The sequence below is a fragment of the Epinephelus lanceolatus genome, chromosome 16, assembly GCF_041903045.1.
Source record: "Epinephelus lanceolatus isolate andai-2023 chromosome 16, ASM4190304v1, whole genome shotgun sequence".
Lineage (NCBI taxonomy): Eukaryota > Metazoa > Chordata > Actinopteri > Perciformes > Serranidae > Epinephelus > Epinephelus lanceolatus.
Genome location: NC_135749.1, coordinates 28,378,014 through 28,400,447, shown reverse-complemented (window position 1 = coordinate 28,400,447; position 22,434 = coordinate 28,378,014). Strand labels below are relative to the sequence as shown.

At 40.3% G+C, this 22,434-nt stretch overlaps 2 protein-coding genes across 5 annotated transcripts; one reads left to right on the top strand and one right to left on the bottom strand.

The window, feature by feature from the left end:
* The first annotated feature begins 52 nt into the window (after positions 1-52).
* scn1bb (sodium channel, voltage-gated, type I, beta b) lies at positions 53-13,069 on the top strand. The gene is made up of 6 exons (XM_033636516.2): positions 53-1,483; positions 1,574-1,740; positions 6,271-6,508; positions 8,657-8,798; positions 9,845-9,919; positions 12,567-13,069. Exons 1-5 carry the CDS (start codon positions 1,435-1,437, stop codon positions 9,912-9,914), a joined length of 666 nt encoding a protein of 221 aa, XP_033492407.1. The 5' UTR covers positions 53-1,434; the 3' UTR covers positions 9,915-9,919; positions 12,567-13,069.
* A 118-nt stretch (positions 13,070-13,187) lies between these two features.
* naxe (NAD(P)HX epimerase) lies at positions 13,188-22,185 on the bottom strand. Of its 4 annotated transcripts, none has more exons than XM_033636515.2 (7): positions 22,113-22,185; positions 20,395-20,585; positions 20,130-20,238; positions 19,516-19,626; positions 16,581-16,691; positions 16,055-16,202; positions 13,188-14,586 (listed from the first exon to the last, which is right to left on the bottom strand). In XM_033636515.2, the coding sequence occupies exons 2-7, from the start codon at positions 20,565-20,567 to the stop codon at positions 14,387-14,389; spliced, it is 852 nt and encodes a 283-aa protein (XP_033492406.1). In that variant the 5' UTR covers positions 20,568-20,585; positions 22,113-22,185; the 3' UTR covers positions 13,188-14,386. The 4 variants fall into 4 exon arrangements, with proteins under 4 accessions (XP_033492406.1, XP_033492404.1, XP_033492405.1 ...); XM_033636513.2 differs by having other exon boundaries at positions 22,035-22,182; XM_033636514.2 differs by having other exon boundaries at positions 20,395-20,582; positions 22,035-22,182.
* Between the last annotated feature and the right edge of the window lie 249 nt (positions 22,186-22,434).

Sequence of the window (22,434 nt, the reverse complement as noted above, 5' to 3'; positions counted from 1 at the left end):
ACCGTAGCTCAGTTAAAGGGCCATTTCACCGTATTATCAGCCACCACAAAAGCTTTACTCATTAATTGTGGTATAAACGCGAGGGGATGCCCTTACAGTGGCGTCCAGACAAAGCGAGGCTACTATCGGTTTAAAAGCAGCGGGGAAGGAGCTTAACTAGTCGTCACATACTGGATGTGCTCAGTCATACACGCACGGCCGTTTTTTACCGCAGTGTATCTGCAGCATCCTCTGGTCGGAGCGACAGAGGTGCCGCTGTGGTAGCTGTGGCGTAGGAGAAATCACCGTTATCTGGCACAGGACCGTATCTGTTTTATGTTTTTTATTTATTTTTTATTTTTGGTGGGCTGGCTTTTTTTTGTATGCCCTCGCGTGCGCTCACGCAGTTTTATCTGCAATGCCCGCACGAGCGAAGCATCTCTTCCACGAGCGCGGGGTGATCAGATAGGTGATATTGAAGTCTTTCCACACTCGGCTGTCATTGCAGGAGAGGACAGTGTATGTTTTTGTCGAGACGAAACGAGAACAGGAGGCCTCTATTTCGGACAGTAGGCTCTGGTGTCAAAGATCCGATGAAGGATTATCAATAGACCATTGGACTGGTCTGTATTAAATACTGGTAGCGTGTAGCCTGTAAGAGGTAGCCATTTATTATCATAGAGCATGCAATTTAATTATATATGCACTGGCATTTAAGTGTATTGTAGACGGTCAGTCAGTAGCTTGCATGTTGCACACCATATAAGCGCACATTTATCATAGTCTTTGTGTATTTGCCAACAGAAGAGAGCAGAGCATGTGGCCCCAGGCAGGTCTAATGATTGCTCTGTGCATCTCACATTAAGACCTCAGGGAATAAGATAATCAAATCTCAGGGTGTTGATCTGGGGAGCACTGTGAGTCACCAGATATCTGGATTGTTTCAAATGCTTCTTCATAATTAAAAGCAGAAGAAAAAAAAAACTTGAATGCATATTGTTGAATAGGGATAAATCAACGGGCTGTGTCAAAAGCAGCAATAATTTGTGGCAATAAATTCAGCAACCAACAGGAAGCGGTTGCTGGCTTGAGGACTGTTAATACATCATACAAATTTAGGTGTATAAGAAAAGAGGATACATTATTGCACTTTACAATGCATGCTTAGCTGCAACAGTAGCTGCCTGATACATATATTGCATCAGCCTGCACTTTACTGATGCACAGCTTTTATCAACATAAAAGCACCAGTCTTCTTATGAAACCAAACAAAACCATTGCAAATATCTGTCTGATTATAACAAACTTGGGGGTGCTCAATTTATGAGTGCCATGAGGTTCATTTAAAGTTTCAACAGCAGTGTTTTTATTGCTCCATACAAGGAGTGTTGTTGTTAGAGTTACTACTTTTTGAGGCTCCTCGTCAAATAAAGCAGCTGCTCGACATCCGCTGACATGGCGTCAGTACACCTGCTGTTCCTTTTGCTTCTGTGCATCATGTTCGGTGAGTTGAGCTGATTGTCTGGAGCTTTCATGATTTGTTGCTACATCATGTTTCACCACCACATTAATGTCTGTCTTTTTTTGTTACCAGTGTACCATTGTCATGGGGCCTGTGCAGAGGTGGACTCTGACACAGAGGCAGTGGCGGGCGAGGGTTTCAAACTGGGCTGCATCTCCTGCAAGAGGAGGAGTGAGGTGGAGGGTTCTGCCACCGTCGAGTGGTACTTCAGGGGGAAAGGAGAGGCTGACTTTGTCCATGTGAGTACAAGTCATTGCTAAAGGCTTTCTCTGTCTGATGCCAGCACAAAATATAACTGACACAGCACATTGTAAAGTACAGGATGCATTTGTGCCTCCAAAGGAGTATGAGTCGTGCAAGCATCCTTAAATCACACTTGTCCGAGGCTACATTCCTCAAGACACAAGCTATTTATATATGCATGCATATACACTCATGCTCTCCTCCTTCTCCTCGTCTCTCTGTCTCTCTCACACACACATACGCTCTCAATCTCATCAAAGCGCCCGGTGCTGAGGTCATCGTGAGGTCCAGATGCAATCGATTGTGATATTTTACACCACAGAGATCATTATGAAAGCTCCAGAGATGACACACAGCTGTGGTGACCTTGTGTCGGACCCTCTGGGGTACATGCTGTGATAATGTTGTTGCTTATATGGTTTAGTATTGCATTATCTGAATTAATGTTGTGAAAAAAATTGGTTTATCAACAGATATCGATTCTGAAAATTTGAAACCGTTTCAATACTCATTTTCCGCAGTATCAATACACTGGTACCAGCTGCACATTCTCACTCTCTCTTATTGTTAAAGTTTACTACAGTCATTCTGCCGTTCTCTGATATATTGTTATATTTATTATGTTTACAAATTTTTTTTTACATTGTATGTCCTCAATGTCAGTATTGTGTCAAAGTTAAAAATTCCAGTGTTGTGACAACACTAGTCCAAAGTATCCAAAAATTATACCAAGACCCTTTCTAACAAAAAAAAGGTTTAAGGTTCAGTTTTTTGTGATGAATTTCAGCAAAAAAAATGCGTTAATGTTTATTTATGTGGCATAGAAAACATCTGTAATGTATTCACACATAAGTGCTATGTATTGTGGTGAAACAACAACAACAGGCAGAGATCTTTCCAATAAAGACTTTCATTCATGTTTTACAAAGGTTGAGCTAGTCTGCAGAGTAACTGAGTTGTATATTTTTTTTTCATACACAGTCAGAAGTCCTTTCTTTGTCTCAAAGTCAAAAACCTGGCAATGTCCATATTACAGGAAATTCAGATCTCACCCCTGGGCCAACAGCTGCGCGGAACAGAACACATTTTTTGGCAAAAATTAGCCTTGATGATCAAAGATTACACAAGAGTCCAGACATAGCTCACTCTCCACTCCAGTACTGCTCAATGTTGCTTGTATGGTGCACTCATATAGAGACAACAAATAAAATGAAATGTTGTGGGGCGTCGGTCGCCTAGTGGGTAGAGCAGGCACCCCATGTACAAGGCCATTGCCGCAGCGGCCCGGGTTTGAATCCAGCCTGTGGCCATTTGCTGCATTTCATCCCCCATCTCTCTCTTCCCCTTTCACGCTTACCTGTCCTGTCCATTAAAGGCAACAATGCCAAAAAAAAAAATCTTTAAAAAAAAAAAAAGAAATGTTGTGTATATTTTTATGAAATATACATGTATGGTTATGTAAAATATACCATAAGATCCAAGAGTGTCCCACAGTATTACATAAATAGATACATAAAGATAGACACAGACACTTCAGGCCAAACAGGGATGTGTTATAGGGCCAAATGCTTTGAAGCTTTGATCGTTGCTATGGTAATCGATGTCCAAATCAGCATTTTAATGCTCCGTTTTTTCTACACTACCATCCCAAAAACAATAATCCAACATAATTCATTATGCATCAACATTAATTATCAGTTATTCTCAAAAAATGATGATTAAATTTAGTGATAGGCCTAGTTTCATGAGTACACCAGTTTGACCACACTGTGACAGACCTACAAATACGCTAACATGATGTCGAAAAAGTCAAGCATCTGGAATAGTTTGAAAAGATGATCCCCAATAAGTCAAGTGCTAGATATGCCAGAGGAAACCTGCATATCACAATTCTACTTGGTAAAAACTGAGTAAAAGCAGCCGGTTTGCGAAATATTTTTTTTCTAGCTAATGCTACTGCGGCCTGCAAGCTAACAAAGTGTCTAATTGTCATGTTATTTTAGATGCATCGACCAACACCCCTTGAACCTTCGATTAATTGCAGATAGTCAGCACTCAAGCTTTGATTTGGGACAGCCCTTATATGTCAATACTACTTGTGCTTTACTGGCTGAATTGATTCTGCAGGACTGATACTTAAATACTCACAAGCTCTTCATTTGGTATCGATTCCTTTAGAAAAAATAGCAGTTACAAAATGAATATATACAAAACATGGGTGGCGACATCACCTCCAAACGTTATTAGTATTTCTGTATAATCTTTGTGCAAAAGCAGCCCTGATTCTTTGCCGGCTCTTGGCAAATGACTAGGGAAACCTATGTGCCAACAGAACAGCCGCACACAGTCGCACACTTGTGCATCAGACGTGGGAGAATGGCAGTGAGGAATCGTAACATAGTGTAGTGCCACCTTTCACCCTGTAGAAAAAAAATACAGCAAGATGCACTATTTGTGGAAAGAAAGTACCGCACAGCAGCAACATGAGTCACCTCTTCAAACATTTAAAAACAGCACAGTCTGAAAGTTAGAAGGAGGCTGAACGAAAAAACGAAGCTGCCATAATAAGTTTGGGTAATTCATTTGTTATCAATGACCTGTATGCGTTGTGTAATTTACCTGTAAGTGTAATGATCTTTTTTCTTTTTTTAATGACAATTAATTTGAAAAATTATATACCCATTTAGGAAATGAGCAGCACTGGTGTGGCAGCACTAACTCTCCAGATTTCCCAACCACATAAAAACAAATTGCTTGTTGTTGCTCTTGTGAGAAACAAATTCCACAACAGCCCTCACAATGAAAAAACTCCTCCGTAATAATACTAAAAACAAATGCTTCTTCAGCAATAAACAAACGTGTTTTCAATAGTTAACAAATGCGTCTTTGATAATTAACAATGAAAGTAAACCAATTAACACAATCACAAAATAAAGCCAGTGGGTGCTACGTGATCATTAGGCGAACAAAAACTCTTGCACGACAATACTCTGAACTGTCCTGACGCCGGTGACCTGATGGAAGGGTGTTCTTTTTTTTTGAAGATATTTTTTGCCTTTAATGGACAGGACAAGTAAGCATGAAAGGGGGGGAGAGAAGGGGGGATTCGAACCCGGGCCGCTGCGGCAACAGCCTTGTACATGGGGCACCTGCTCAACCACTAAGCCACTCACGCCCCGGAAAGGTGTTCTTTGATAATCCCTACGTCTGGATTTCAGAAAGCTCAAAGCCCCCCTCATACAGGACGGCAAAAAATAGCAAAGAAATCTTAAAGGGGCCTAGAGACAAGTGGCTGACAATATCTGCTAACATGAGGTCTATATTAGATGAAGGAAGGCTCAGTATGCTCTTAGTGTACATTTTTTTACCTCTCGTAAGCCCTAAGAAAGGGTGTCGTGTGCAACAGGTGATCTGAATTACCCTCCAGTCAACTCAGGGAATTGTGACATTCAGCAAATATGAAATGGGACAAAGGAAATGATTGTAACAAAAAGTATCGCTATTTCATCAGATTTAAAAAGTTTGTAATCGCCCGTCCCTGATTTACTGTTTTTGTACATGTTTCTTTTACTTTAAAAAATTGTATCTGTTATTATTGTGTATACCATAGCACTGAGGGAACACAATTTCATTACCTGAGTATTGTATATGGAGAGAATGGCAATCATTTCTAGCTTAAACCTTGATATGAATGCTTCTGGGACTCATGGGATCACCTGCTCTTATTATTACCATTCCTCGTTGACTCTTACACCATCCCACCCACGCCTGTCTGCACCCATGGCAGAGAATTAATTAAAATTCAAATAAAAGCCAGCCTATAACATTTAAAAAAGGCCTTCATTGGGAAGTCACATTTTATAGCAATACAAGAAACAGTCCAAGGAGCTAGGAGATACAAAGGGAGTGTCTATTATTATATTAGCTGCAAAGGGACTATTATAATAGTCCCTTTGCAGCTATCTGGCTATTGTATATACACCCATCCCTACGATTCTGAGATTTAAGTGGTAAATTAACGATAAAAAAAAGTCACAAATGTACTGCCAGAAAATCAGGTGATGTAGTTTAAAGTTTTACACGGTCCATGTGGTGGATGAATGGGTGAAGCATAGGACTTAAACACAGGAGACTGGGGAATTGGGTCCCCTCTGAGACAACACTGGCTTGTTACTTTTAGACTTATTATTTTCAGTTTTTTAGGATGTGTAAAGCTGCTGAATGGACACTGTGTTAAAAAATGTTAGTGGAATAGCTGAATAAACCAGTTTGGGTATACATCATATTTTGACATTGCGTAGAAACCCAGCAATATACACCCAGTTGTAAATAGTATTGTTCTCTAAGGACACCTAGGTGTTAATAGCATGTGCCAAATATTAATCATCACAAAAAAAGAAGGGACATTACATTCAAGAGCTTTACACATTACATTTAATGCATTACAATACTGACTGTAGGCCGTACAGTAGGAGTTTTCTGTCGTGGCAGAATTTTGATTAACCTTGATGTCTCTGTGGCACCAGATCTACACCTACAACGAGGAGGGCCCCACCATCGAAAACGACCACTTTTCAGAACGTGTGGATTGGAACGGAAGTAAGAGGAGCAACGACATCCAAGATGCATCTATATACCTGCTCAACGTGACCTTCAACGACACGGGCACCTACCGCTGCTTCTTCTACCGAATCCTCTTCTACGAAAACTACGAGTACAACACTGTCGTCAGCAAGGTGGTCCACCTCAGTGTGGTGGCTAAAGGTACGATGAAATCAACTTAAGAGCTCTACAACCATTTTGTCTGTGATAAGAGCACACTAGTAGTAGGATTTGAGAACATAGCCTGGACAAGGTGAGGGTATACCAGGCAGGTATTATCGGTTACTGTTCATAAACAGTATCACCAGCGAAAGTGAGAGTGAAAGCCAATCCCAGATTTAGTCTTCTTCTGTGTTTCGCCTCGCTATATTTGCGTGTTATTTTGGTGTTGTGTCCCTTATTTTTGTAGCTTCCTCGTGAATGCAATCTGCTTACAGTGTGGCATATGGTCACTACTTTTAATCAAGTTCTGACCTCACCTACGTGTTGTACCCAGGAACATCCTGAACATAGCAAAAGAAATCAAGAAAATACAGGCAGATAATACACCATCATACACTTATTGTGGGTCCTAAGTGATGATTGATAGGGATTACTTTTGTCTATACATTGTTTGTACTCATTGTTGAACTCTTACAATCCATGTAATCGGGAAGGCTGCAATCACATGAGCAATGTACTGACAGGAGTAAAGAAGGAAGTTGTATAAAGAGAGAAAGTCTGCGTCAGGAGGCAGGTTGGGGTGATAGATGAGTCAACCAAACACAGGACTTTCCTTCAGGTGATCAGTGGTTATTGCCGTGTGAAACCAAGTGAATTGTTGAGTTATTTTAATCTACACCCATCAGCCAGTGTCACAGTGCAGTGCAATGTTCTGCTAGGAAACTTTTGGTCCTGGCATTCATGTGGATGCCACTTGACACACTCCACCAACCCAAACTCATGGTAACAGCTTTTCCAAATGGCAGTGGCGCCCCCAGTAGGACAAGTTCAAGGCATCATAATCCAGAGCTCAATCTGATTGAGCATTCATCGGATATGCCAGTACCTCAGAGGTACCCCCGATGAATCTCTGACCTGCCGAGGCGTGGACACAGGACCTGTGGGGAGTGTCTGGGACTGGGGACTTGACAGCAGATTCTTTGAGTCCTGTTGGTAACAAGGTGGGGTGCTTGTGTGTCCCACGTATGCATGATCAGATTTGGATTTGGGGAATTTCAAGGCAAGATTGAGGCTTTGAGCTCTTTGTCATGTTCCTCGGGCCATTCCTGACAAGTTTTTGCAGGGTGGCATGGCATGGTCCTGTTGGGGGGAGGTACTGCATTCGGGAAGTGTTGTTGGCATGAAGGGGGGTACTTTATCTGCAGTAGTGTTTTGGTGGGTTGAGTGTGTCAAGTGGTATCCACATGAATATAAGAACTTTTTCAGCAGAACATTGCATTGTAACAAAATGATCAATGTTATTTACTTCACTTGATCGGTGTATGTCGTCACTATGTTTCCTAAACTTTACCAACGTAGCTTGTGATGTGATGACACCCAACCATGTTTCTTTTCCTAAACCTAAGCTATGTAACCTTGTTTTCCTAAATCTAACCCATGTAACTTTTCATTATGATGTAATGTGACAACATAATTCACAGGGCTCTAATTCGTTGGATATGATGCAAACTGTTGTATGTGCATTTTAGTAAGATATCATATCATCAACCACTTAATATGGATTGTCACTATGTAAAAAGTCACACTCACAGGTAATAAGGGCACTCCACATTAATATGGAGGGTTTAAAGTAATACATAAACAGTAGGTGCCACTCCTTATATTATGTACAGTTTCTGTCAACATATGCTCCATATTAGATGGTACATTCTTTGTCACTGTGCATATTGCAAGACTATAAGACCATAATGTACGGAGGAATGAGATGATGGTTCCTTTTAATTTGATGCAAACGTGATTTTACCATAAAAATGCTAAGACTATTGTCCACTTTGACTACAACAGTCAGGATACAGACAGAAATAGAAATATTGAGTTTGAGATAGAACAACAAACCTAACAATTTTAAATGACCAAATTCACAGGTAACATGTAGAATATCACAGAGAGGACTTCTAATATAATGCAGTTGATCAGACAACATTCTTAAAACATAGTAGTCACACTTACTGAAAGAAATCCCACCAGATGTAGATTGGACTTCTCTTGATAAGGGCTGAATTCCAGATTTTCCAGAATTTCTGCTTTGTCAGGTTGCCTCTTTGGTGTTTGTCTAATTTCTCGCCTTCCTTGTTTTCACGTGTGCAGCGACCAGAGGAACAGCTTCCATCGTGTCCGAAGTGATGATGTACGTGTCCATCATTGGCCTGCAGGTCTGGCTCCTCATAGAGATGATATACTGCTACAGGAAAATAGCAGCAGCTGGGGAAGAAGCATTACGAGAAGCAGCGTAAGTGTTTTTATCACGTACAACTGTATGTGCAGTATGTACATACATGAAAACCTTGTAACTCCAGTTTTGGTTTTTAGTTTGATTGAAAGGACAACACTGCATAAGAAAATTCTGTCTTTGACTAATGCAAACCTTTCAACAACTTTAGCCAAAAATGTTTGGTCAAACTAAAAACGGCTGCATTTCCCAGCTCTTCAAAAGGAGATGCTTTGGAGATACAAGGTTTATATCCAATATCAGGTGTGTGTTGTAGAGCCCACAACTGCTGGATTTTTAAGGCAAATACGTGCTTAGATTTTTGAGAGTGTAAAAAAAAAATCCAGTAACGATATATCAGCCATTATTAGTTTTTAACATGAACACATGACATAAGCAACCATTTTTCCTTCCTTAAATTTGGTAACTAAAATTACACATTACAATTTTGTGTAACTTACTGGCCAGCACATACGCAAGTACTGATATATCGGTCAGGCTCTATGCTTGTAAAGCTTGAGCACACAATTCATTAACTCGTAAGACCCAGTTACACAAGCATTCAAAGCCAATAAGTGTCCAGTGGAATCATAGTTATTGTTGTACTCCAACTCTTAGACATTTGGTGTGAAAATGATGCTTTGAAAAGTGTGCATTTCCCCATGAATGCTGCCTTATTTTCTTCATACTCTATCGCTGAAGTCAAGTCTACAATTTAAACTTTTACTTTGTTACATCCTCTCTTTGGTTCGTATTTCTCTCTTGCACTGTTCTCTAACCTACTTATTTTTAAGATTATCAGTGTTTCCATTGTGTTTGTGTGTGTGTTTTCACCTGTGTCTCTTTGTCTCATGCTCCCTCCGTCTACTTGTCATGTTTTCGTCTTGTCATCCTCCTCCCTAGTAAAAACCAAACCCTCCCTCCTGTAAGTCAAAAAAGAACAAAAACCTGTCACACAACCAAAGCTGTGATGTTTTGTTTTTGCATTTTTCACCCATTTTTTCATTGTTCTAAAGTAAAAAAGTTTAACATTGTTTTATGACATTGTTTTTTCTTTCTCCTTCTAGAAATGCTGAATATTTAGCTATAGCCTCGGAAAGTAAAGATAACTGTGCAGGGGTGCAGGTCGGAGAATAGCACAGGTATGTTTGTGATGTGAGCAGCATCATTCCCACTTGTTATCAGTCCTGTCTGGGGCTGGGTATTGAAAATTCTACATTTGTTTGGTCCCCTCTAAGCTGTGTACATATCAACCATTTCAAACTTGACAACACAAACAATCTAAATGGGTCCAATTTCCTGTTGAAATGTTTTACAGTGTATAGAGACAGAGCGCATTTGAGCCCCGCCCCCACCAGAGGAGAAAGCAATTCATTGCTGTCCATTGACTTTGTATTGTGTGAAGGTGCCTCCTTGTCATTTAAGTAAATTAGCAAACAACAGAAAAATGCCTGAATGCTGCTGTGTGGTGGGATGCACTGCTAACGTGATAAAAAGCTTAGACTTAAGTTTTAATAAGCTGCTAACCCGAAAAAACGGCTTTTAGGCAATAAGACGTGAGGAATCAGCTGGAAGATAAGGAAAATCTATGCATTCAGTGTGCCCAGTTTTACATGTGCAGCAAGCATTAGGCCTATGCTATTTTGGCCAGACAGACTGTAGAAATAAGAGCTAACTAAGCTATGCAAAGCCTGGTTTTGATCATCAGTTAAATAACACTGAGATCAAATGAGAATATTTAGTTTGTCAATACACCTTTTCCTCTCTGGTGAACATAGGGTGCTAATATCATAGATACAGAAACATATATACCTATTTGTATTTGTCTATATAGATACGTATATACATCAATTAACCAAAACATTAAAACCACTGGTGGGTGAAGTGATTAACACTGATCATCTTGTTACAGTGCAATGTTCTGCTGGGAAACCTTGGGTCTTGGCATTCATGTAGATGCTACTTGACGTGCTCCACCCACCTCAACACCATAGCAGACACAAGTGCTAAATGGTTAACGACAACCTACATTCATTTTAAACAACAACACTTGTCAATGGCAGTGCCCCCCCAGCAGGACAGTGCATCGTGCCATACCACAAAAACTGCTCAGGAATGACCTGAGGAATGTGACAGAAAGCTCAAGGCGTCTACCTGGCCTCTAAATACCCCAGATCCCACTCTGATCAAACATTTGAGGGACGCGCTGGTACTCCAGAGGTATCCTAGATCTGTGGTGAGTCCTCCTTGGACCAGACTTGGCTCTGACCTGTCAAGGCATGGACACTGGACCTCTGGAGGGTGTCCTTTGGTGTCTGGCGTCAGGGCGCTACCATCAGATCTTTTGAGTCCTATGGGTTGTGAGGTAGGGTACCAGAATGTCCCAGGGGGGCCATAGCTACTGGGGAGTGCTGTTGCCATAATGGGGGGTGCCTGGTCTGCACTGGTGTGGCATCCACACAAATGTCCAAACCCCAGATTTCCCAACAGAATGTTGCATTGTAACAAGATGATCAGTGTTGTTCACTTCACCTGTCAGTGGTTTTAATGTTTTGGCTGATCGGTGTATATACCTACGTATATTTGTCTACATGCATACGTATATATATCTATGGCTAATACAATCCTTTGACTTGCTGAAATCTACTGTGTGTAGCTAGCTTTTGTTGGTGTTTCAGCTCTTGGCTGCATAGCAGGCAGGTGTGGTTTTCAGAGAGTGATGCATTGCGCTCTGTCTCTATGTGAACGACATCAGCTGTAAAGATGGACCTAAGCTGTTGCCTGGCAATGCAATTCCATTGAAAACCATCAAGGACCAAAAGCTGGCATTGACTACTCGCTCACATTCATCCACTCATTCTTTGATCAGTTCAAGTTGTTGAACATTTCTTTTGGAAAATAAGCTTATTTGTTTTCTTGCAGAGAGGTAGATAAGATAAATGTGAAATTTCTACACCTCAGTTTGTACGAGATATAATAAGTTAGCTTCAGCTGTTCCATCTGTTTTCAACCTTTGTGCTAAGCTAGCAGGCTGCTGGCTACAGCTTTACATTTACCGTCTAGACAAGGTAAGTCCCAACAATGTCAGCGTATTCTTCTGACTACTCCAAACCTGGTGTAGTCAGAAAGCTTGAGACTTCCTGGTTAGATTGTACATTAAATTAAATGATGAATAAATTTAGGCAACGTTATTGTGCTGCTGCTTATGTTCAGGCAGCGTTTTCCTTTAAGAAGTTTGGCCTCCTGTGTTAAATGAAAAAAGGGTGTTGTATAAATCTAAAAGACATCAAAAGAATCTCAGTATGACACGTAATTTTCAGTACCAAAACTCTTGTACCTGATCTCAAATATATACCCAGCCCTAATTCTATCAATTTACTGAGCAGCTGCCATATGTCAAATTGCTGTTTTTTAGGCACAGCTTCCTCAAACTAATGTATCACACATCTGCCCTGGTGGTTTTCATGTACAGATTTTTGTTGAAACTATTTTTGAAGCCATTTAGTTTCTAATATTTACCCCATGCCATTACCATACAGTGTATCAATGAGGGCAGACTAAATATTTGAACCATATAACACTGTTTTATACAGTTTCAACAAAAACTGAACATCATAACCTTCTTTTGCCACTTAGTTCTTACATTAGCTTTGGTTAAGTGGACCTCTGTCAACTTAGTGTGTATTTTAGAGGGTTCCAGTGTTTATTAATGAACTGGATTTTCTATAAACACAGAGGTTTTGAATCAGTGCCATTTAATCCATTAACACGTATTGTTTTTATCTTCAGGTTTCCTCCGTGGACAGAAAACATCCTTCCACCCTCTGACCTGCATGTAGACAACTTGGAGGAAAAACCCCTCTTCATCTCGAGCCTCCATTTTACCTTTTCCTTGGCAAATATCCCACATGGATATGACATACAAAGAGAGCATGGTACCAGCACTGTATATAATATCCTGCGCTGCAAAAGCATGTCCTGCACTTATTTGACGAACCATTATGCATTAATGAGCCACATTGTCCAGAGCATATACTGTACATGCAGTATTTCTTTAAGTATATGTAGTCACACATTTATATAAAAGGGAAGTGGTACTATGGGCACCATGAGGCTGATTGTAAAAGAAAGCTTTTTACTAAATCATCACCACCCAATGTATGAATAATGCAACACACGTGTATGGTAATTTCTAAAAATAGAATGTGATGGACTATGATAGACTGTCTTTCAAATTGCTAGTTGAACATTCAATGAAATCTTAAGGTGTACTAATAAAAAGTGAAAAAGCACATGATGGAGATGAAGTCTTCTGTTGATGCATGTCACAGAAATGTTGTTGATTCATCTGATGACTGTTTCAGAGCTGAAACAGATGCCTGTTGTTACAGAAATAATAACAATGCAGACAACAGTCGATCTTTTTTTTATTATTATTTTCATGTAGCTGAAGCAACCACCACCTTAAAGCTTTGTGCTTCAACATGAAAACAAAATTGTCCAGAGAGCTAATAATTATAACACCTTATTGGATGAACAGCCACCACCATCCACTCGATGGGAACCAATGACATTCCCAGATTAAAAGGAATAGTTCAACCTTTAGGGAAAAAACACTGATTTTATTTCTCTGTAAAGGTTAGGGCCCTGACACACCAAGCCGTCAGTCACCCACTGGTGAATGCTGGGCCATCAATGACAATCTGTCAAACTAGTTTTTGTGACGTGTTGGCCCTTTTTGGTCAATTCAGCATGTTGAATCTGCGTGGGAGCCAGCAAAGCTCGTCAGTGAATGAAATGACTCTGATTGGCAGTTCAGCTCAGGGCAAACATACGGCTTAGGTCAAGAGGGCGTTAGATCGAAAAAAAAACTTGTTACATTAGGTGAGACTCATTTTTTAGCCGTTGAGCTCTTTAGCAGAAACTGTATGGAGAGATGTTTCCTCTCACACAGGCACAGAACATCAGTGCTAGTTGGTCGTTGGCTGTCGTCTTTGCAATGTGTTCAGGTGCAACTTTTTGGTTGAGACACAGGCAGTGTGAGATGATGCAACAGTCAGCCTTAGTCACCACTAGTTCTTTGATGTTGGTTTGGTGTATCTAGGCCTTTAGATTTGAGGGCTGAAACCTCTCTCAAGTCTGTGTGTTAAGTACAGTCGGAGTCAGGACATCAAAATTCTTACAGCACATAACATCCTGTACAACTACAAACTGTCAATTTCACATTCCTGTCTTTATGTCGGAAATGGAGGCTTCTTTTTCCCGGGAGATCGTATCTGGTGGCAGCAAGGCTTATGGGAAACCAATCTAAGCACAGATCGTGTCATTATTCTATAGCTCTTACAGTGTGCAATAAAAATTTAGTTAAAGCAAGAAAACTGTCTAGATTGAGATTTAGAAGTGCCAGGCTAGCTGTTTCCTTTGTTTCCAGTCCTTATGCTAAGCTAGGCTATTACCTCCAGACTCCAGCTCTGTAATTATGACACAAACATAAATTAATCTTAATCATCTGACTCTTGGAAAAAAGTGGGTGAGAATTATTTCCCAAAATGTCTAACTATTCCTTTAAAGAGGACACCCATCCTCTCATCAAACCTTCAGTACATCCTCTACAGTTGTAACACGCAGTCTGTGCCAGGATACTGAGGCAGGTTCAGCTGGTACTTCCTCTCTAGACCCGGTGGCACAAACCGGCCTCCCAGGAAGTGGTATCGTCCTCTGAACAAGGAGGCAGACTTCTTAGGAGCGGTGAGAGAGATGAGCATGTCGGGCTGCAGTCCATCTGCACTGCCCTGCTCCACGTCCCAACCTTTGACAAAAACAAAAACAAACAGGATGTCACGATCCACAACAGGCTTCTTCTTCTTCTTATGACTAAATATTCTCAGCTGTAGAAGTGACAATCAGGTCATTAGTTTTGAAGATATCTTGGTGCAGAAGGATTGGTCTTATGTTAGCACTACAGGAAAAGTCAAAGGGTCACCAAAATCGATGGGACTCTTCCATTTGGGAGCATGAACAGCCAATTACATGCAAGTCCAGTGATTGATTTTCAAGAAATTCTATGCTGGTCACACACAGATGAATAGAAGCAATCATATAAAGTCAAACCCCCTCCACCACAGCTAACTGTGACTGTTGAACGATTCTACTCACCGAATAGCTGATACATTTGGATAAAAAAAGACCATATTGAACATTTGATATCTTAGGCATCAGGATTTTTAAACTATCAAGACTTCTTAGCAATAGGCGATTAAAAGGGGACGATGCCATCCCCTTATTTGCAAAATGAAAGTGGACCCAGACGCCTTCCTATCTGGATCCAGACCTATAACTAATAAATGATTGAGAGTTATCAAATTTGATGACTGGAGTGTGTGAGAGACACACACGGTAGAGAACAGATGAGGGACAAAAGTCAGAGAAATGCATGAGTCCAGAACAGTGTATCCGTATCGGTACTCAAACCTTTAAGGTATCGACTGAAATAACCCAGTACCAAGTAGCATCAAACTTTTCCAGACAAACGATACTTGCATTCAAGCCTTCTTGTACCCACATCTAGGAAAACATTAGTATTTGTATGGTTTTCTTGCAGCCAATCACAGCAAGCGTTGTTTGATTTAATGTGACGTGTGACTAACCCACTACTGCAGCAACCTATACTGTCTGTAATGGGCTGAAGTCGAGCGCTGTGCTTTTGATGGAGTTGGTAGTTCAGCCTGCAGAGATGCCAACGAAATATCTGAAAATACGTCTATACTCCACACCAGAGTCCTGTACAGTCTGATTTTTAAGATCTGCTCCCAAACCGGAATTGCAATGTGCGATACCGCACCCGCCCCGCCACCCACACATATGACCAATAACCTTCCAACACAAGATCTGCAGTCCCACCCAATACTAAACTAAGCACAAAAAGTAAGGAAATCTGTGTTTGGTGGATTATTTCTTTGTTGTAACAATGCTTCTTGGCAATAAGTCATATACCGTTGGAGAGCCTGTTTACTTCCCTTTTAAATGGTGCCATATTTGTAAGGAACATGCATTTGTGGGATGAGCAGCAGAGCTGAGTTTGTGGGATGAGCAGCAGAGCTGAGTATGTGGGTTGCGCCCATGAAAGATTTGCCAAATCTTGGCATTTTACATAACTAAATGCTCCCATTCATATAATGGGTAAGATTAAAATTCACCAACACGGTAACAAGTGCATTTTTATTTAGTGGAAATCCAAATTCCTCTCCTTGGAGAGTGCTGAGTGTGTGAAGGCTGACCTGAGGGGATGTCGATGCTGGCTACGGGGGCTGTCGTCTTCTTCAGCACATCTAGGATGGAACCAAAAGGCTCTCGCACAGCCCCCTTAAAGCTGAAGCCGAAGATGGCATCTATCACCAGGTTGTAAGCCTCATCAATCACTCCAGCCTGGGAAATCAATATTTTACAGAAACATTGTTGTTGGTTTTTTTACATTGCCTTTAAAGAGCAACAAACATCAACATTTCACTGGCACAAACTACATGTGTATAACCTGAAAGCATCAGTAAATGACTCTGCATCATTAGTTATCAAGTATATTATTGACTATTGTCTGCTGCAATAAAAACTCTGACCCAAATCCTCCCACAGGGATAATTTAGGCTCCATCTACTCTGAACTGCAGCCTCATTAATTGAGATCTAATCATGTGTGATACAATACTTGCAGAGCTTGAAATGAAATGCACATCCATAGACACAACATGCAGATGCATTTTCTTCACCACTGTGGATCACAATGCTGCATAATTGATTAACGCCAAACCTCAGGCATCTCAGTCAAGAAAGGGATCTCCATTTTCTGGCACTGTGTGGTCAGGCCCTGGAACAGAGGCTTGTTTGGCCTCTTCGGATACAGGATGGTGGGCTCGTAACCCTGCAACAGCACACAGAGTGACAGAAGACATTCTTCATAGTTTGAAATTTTAAAGCCACAAGTTTGAGCGAGCAAAGTTAACCTCTCCTAAGCACAGATGGCTTTAATAAAAGTGAAAGAATGCCTTCAGACTGATTCAAAGCTGCCACTGAGGATTCATTTAGCAAACACTGCCCTTAAATGGCCTTCTGTTCTGCAACTTAACTGCCTGAAGTCAGAACCTTGCCAAATACACAAATGTTGTGCAGCAGGGGTGGAACAAGTATCCTGTAGGATCCTGTCCTTCAGTAAAAGTAGTAATATCTCATTGTAAAAAAAAAGATAGAAGTCCTGCATTTAAAGTCCTGAAACTAAAGAAAATAATACCTATCATGACATTTTTGTAGCTGGTTGTTATAGCTGACAACTTCATACAGCGTTGGGCAGTTTAATAAGCAAAAACCTCAACCTGTAATACAACCTCCTCTGTTCTTTGTTGTAGTAGATGGTCTGGCTGTATGTGCATATTAGTGAATGTGAGTCCCCGTGTGCGTATCCCACTGGCTAGCTAATTGACGCCGCTCTACACTGGGCTCACATGGCGTTTACCAATGATAACGCAGCAGAAACGTAGCACCCACCCTCTGGTATTCGCCAGGTTAACACAGTTAGCTCTGTCAGCACCGTTGCCATTGTTAGCATTGTTAAGTTAGCACCATTAGCTGCTAGCCACCAGCTCAGACACCTCCATGTTGAGAGTCGTGTACAGACAATCTCGGCTCAGACTGTGAATCACAGATACTGTATGCTTTGAATGTTGCAGACAGCTCCTTCAATAAGTACCTCTGAATTTTATTTTTACATATTTAAAATCTTTTTTAAGATGACTGCATTGTTTATAATGAATTGCAAGGTTTTTACTGTAAAAGATGTCTGACTGATGCAAAATTTCAATAATAATAAAATAATAAAAATTAAAATTAACTAAATTATTATTAACAATGCAAGTTTTAAAAACTAATCATATGTGTTGTATGAAAAACCATTTGCAGAGTAACTAGTAGCTATAACTATTAAATAACTGCAGTGGAGTAGAAGTAAAATTGTACCATGAAATAGCAATACTCAAGTAAGTCCAAATAACCCAATATTGTATTACAGTGTAAGTACTAGGGTTGGGTACCGTTCATAATTGAACCGATACGGTACCGGTATCTGGAATTCGGTACTGGTACCAAACGGTACCTTATTTCAGTACTTTTTAACCCTATGGGCCCTTGGTCTTTTTGGGGTATTTTTACTACCTTTACTTTTAAGCTCATATCACAGTCATTATAAAGGCTACATACACATACTATATCTTGTTTTTTTCAGGACAATCTGGGCTAACCAGATTTGCCATCATTTAATGTCCTTCTATGTGCCTGTATTTTATATTAATTTTTATATCAATGAAAAAAACTATTCTGTGTTACTAAATTCTTACATTTTTACATGTATCTCAGCATAGCAAGTTGGAAGTTGACATATTCTGCCATATATGAAGAGGGGAGACTCTCTGGAATCTGGCAATATAAGAACCATGATGCTGGGACATTCTGTCACTTCACAGCTGTCCAAAACATGTGGTTTGTGCCAGGCGGACATGATTGCCAGTATTTTTCATTATTGCAAGAAATTCCATTGACTCATTCACAAGTCAAAAATCTGTTTTATCTGAAATAAACATGCAATATTTACATCTAAGATAATAGAAAAATAGTAAACCAAGTGCAATGATGTCCTCCAAGATAATATTTGTTTTTCAGTTTTAGTTATATATTGGGGGGACATTTTGGGCATTGGTGTGGGGGACATGTGTCCCCCTCAATGTATATGGTGACTATGGCCCTGTCAGCATGCATAATTAGGCTGCAGTTGTCTGGGTACGCAAAGGTGAAGTGTGCTGGTCTTGTCATACAAAGTTTGATGGAGTGTCAACTGGACAATATGGAGATATTTGCATCTTGAAAGCCGGACTACAAATGTGGATAGACAGGGAGAAACACACGCAAGCCTAAGACATGTTAAGACACGATATTCCTCACTATATGAAGTGACTGATAACAAGATCTGTATAATTGATTGTAAAGAAATTTGTCAGGTTTTTATTTTGTAGACAATTGATCTGGATTTATAGCGTGATGGGATGACAGCACAATGATGTGTGTGGTCCTGCGCTTTCATGTGATATGCATGGCATTTCTGTGTAAGCCTGCGTTCGCAAGTAATCCATCCAACAGTAATGTGTGTGCAAAACTGTATGAAAGCTCTGTTATACATCATTTTATTGTAACTTTATCATTTTTTGTCGCTGTGAAAACATTGGATTACCGACAAGCGGCCTTGTCGGAAAGCTACAGTTCCGCTGCGTGGCTTCTCGCTATGACGCACGGTCGCGGAAAAAATCCACAGAGAAGAAAGGGTGTGAATTTGGATGCACTATGTGTCGTTTGGGCCCATAGTCTAAACTTCTCAGTTTCAACATTTTATTGAGAACATTTAGGAACAGTGCTGCACGTTAACTTTTGTCTGCACATTTTTTTGTCACCATTGTTGCTGAGTCTGAGGTGCGAGTCATGCACTCTCGCTCCGCCTCCACCTCAAGTACCGAAATTTGGCACCGATTCATTTTAAGTCAATCGGTACTCAGTAGTACCGACGTGAATCAGTACCAAGTACAAAAAGTACCGAGTTTCGGTACCCAACCCTAGTAAGTACAGTGTTTGAGGATGTGTATATTCTTAGTTACGGTGCGCCACTGCTGCAGAGAGATCTGACAGTCACCAAAGTAAAGGCCACTCACAAAGAGTTTAAGATGTCGGGCACAGACCAGGCCGTCGCCTCCGTTGTTACCTGGTCCACAAATCACCAGCAGAGAAGGTCTGGCCTTCACCAGGGAAGTAATAGGATACGCCTGCAGGAAAAAACAGACAGAAAAAACTCTATACAGCACCACACCACTACTGGTATATGACAAGGAAAAGAGGCTTTTCTTTCCATGCTTCTAGTGATTTAGAGTCAGAAGATGAAGAAAGTAATCAGATTATTCCCCTCTTCAGGATGTAATCTGATCCAGACATACCCGTCTACTGTAAATGCAAAACCTGGCTTCTGTAACACAGCGTGACTTCTGTAGCAAATATACCTGATATCTGAAAGGTCTTTAAGGTTCATTGAAAAAACACTAATAAGATCAGGCTGTTTTTTGGAGGAATGGATTATATTTCGCTGACATTAATCAATTATAATGCCGAATTGGTTGCTGTTGTTGCTGTTGTTGCTTTTATTGTCTTGTGCATTAGTCTCCCATTGTTCTTTATCAGATGCTTGTAAAATACTTTGAACTGCACAGACTTGTACAAAAGGTGCTGTGCAAATAAAGTTATTTCAAAATAAGAGCCCTGGTTGACATCTCACCCTGGAGATGGCTGTGGCACAGCTGAGTCCAGCCAGCTCCATCAACTGATCCACGCTGAAGCCATACTCACTGAAGAGTTCCTCGTCAATGTGCTGCGCCTCCTCCTGCCTGTGGAGCATCTACAGGTCAGTTTGGACAGTCTATACACGCACGCGCGCGCACACACACACACACACACACACACACACACACACACACACACTCAGTCTGTAAATGGATTTAGTGTGTAAATTCTGTGTCTGTGTACAAGAAATAAAACTTTACCCGAGATACTTGATGGTCTGGGCCATGGTGGAAGCTGGTCTGCTACTGAAACAGTCCTTCTTGTGGTTGTTAGCTGCAGCATACAGCGGGCATGTCCCTGTCTGAGTGAGGACTGCCGTGGCCCTTGAGGTCACCAGGAAGCCGATCCCAAACAGAGCCCGCACACTCAACATCCAGATGGATCCACACTGCTGGAACAGAAGAGAGCACAGCATTCTACCATGAACTGAAGGAAGTTCATCCCCACATCAATCCCATGACTTAATGAACCAATAGAAGTGTAGCGGTGGAGCCTACTAAACAAGAATCTTTTACATGAAGCAATGCCCGCAGGCTGTGGTTCAGATAGACTACTTCAGTGCTGAAGTTCATTCCCCCACTTCTAAAAGCTCTGCTGCACAGTCTGCTGACATCACTGCCTCCTACAGCTGCTACACTGCTTTCATTACTTGTTTGCATTTTTCTCTGCTCCCTCTCTCCACCTGCAGGCTGCATACTCACAGTTCCTCAAGGATATTTGCATCCATCATCCCTCAACCCTCAGCTCCTGCTCAATATAATTTACAGGAAGACAAGACTCTTGATGCCAAAGTTAATTACATTTTTATACAATTACTTATAATTTGGGCTGATTGATCAAATAAAGCACTTTACACTCATTATCTATTAATCTGTTGATTATTTTTGCTCAGTCATTTCATCTATTAAGTGTTAGACGAAATTAAAAACATCCATTTAAATTCACCAGAGCCCAAGGTCAAATTATTTTGTCTGAAAAAAGTCAGTGGATTTATCAATTAGTCAGTTCTTTTAGCAAAGACACCAAACATTTGCTGGTTCCTGCTGCTCAGATGTGATGATTTACTGCTTAACTTACTGTCAAATTATTGTACATTTAATATCTTTACATTTTGGACTGTTGGTCAGACAAAAAAAAAAAAAAAAAAAAAAGCAATCTGACTATATCAATTTGAGCTTTAGGAAACAGAGATGGAAATTTTTGTTTATATTTTAATGAAATTTTACAGACTAAATTAATGAATCAATAATAAAAATAATAGGCTAGTTGACAGTCCATAATCACAAACTATTAAATTTAAAAAATTATATTAATCTTCACATTTAATAGCTCCAGTGTTAATCAAGTGGAAACAATCCTCTCTTTAACTGTTATGATATATAATAAATCTGTGTAATTAACAAATAAAAATGGGCAAAATGAGAGATACAATTAAGTGAACAGTTTTAAAACCAGTTGGACTTTCAAACAGTTAACTTGATGACTACATAGAAAGTGATTGTGCAGGTGTCAGTTCATATTAATACACTCCATGCTGGTATTGTTTCATGTGATAATCTTTACTTTACTTTTCATCTCTGTATCACTAAATGTACCTGTAGTGAGTTTAGCAGAGTAGCTAGCTAACTAGTTAGCCCTTGATGGAGATGGCAGTAATCGTCAAGTGTGTTAATTTAAAACTGCTGAGTATCAGTATAAAAACTTAAGACTTAAAACACGTTGTACGTTACTTGTACTTGTACGTTACAGTCTACAGGCTGTTGAGTTGTTGTGAGTTGCTAGCTAACGTTTAGCTCCAGCTTGACTTTGCTTGACTTCGTATATATTTAGTAACACTCACCAAATGTTAGCGAGCCTTTCTGTAAAACAACTTCACATGCACGTTTTCCCTCACAAACAATGCAGTGACACCACTTACAGATCAATAATTAGCTTATTAAATGGTAGCAGCTGTGCAACAACACTTGCAGCCCAAAGACGTCACCCACTTCCGGGTTTGAAAGAAACGTAAACGCTGCCATAATTTCAAAATAAAAGTCCGACCCCGGTAGAAAGTAGGCTACTGACAGGTGTTTATTGAGTAACTTTATTATTATTATCATGAAAGTCATAAAATTGATGGAACAAGTATTTACATACCTAAGTAAAGATAGAAATGCGACACTATAAAGAAAGTCAATGTACAGAGATAAAAGTCCTGAGCGCTTTTTACTGAAGTAAAAATACAGACAATTCTAGAA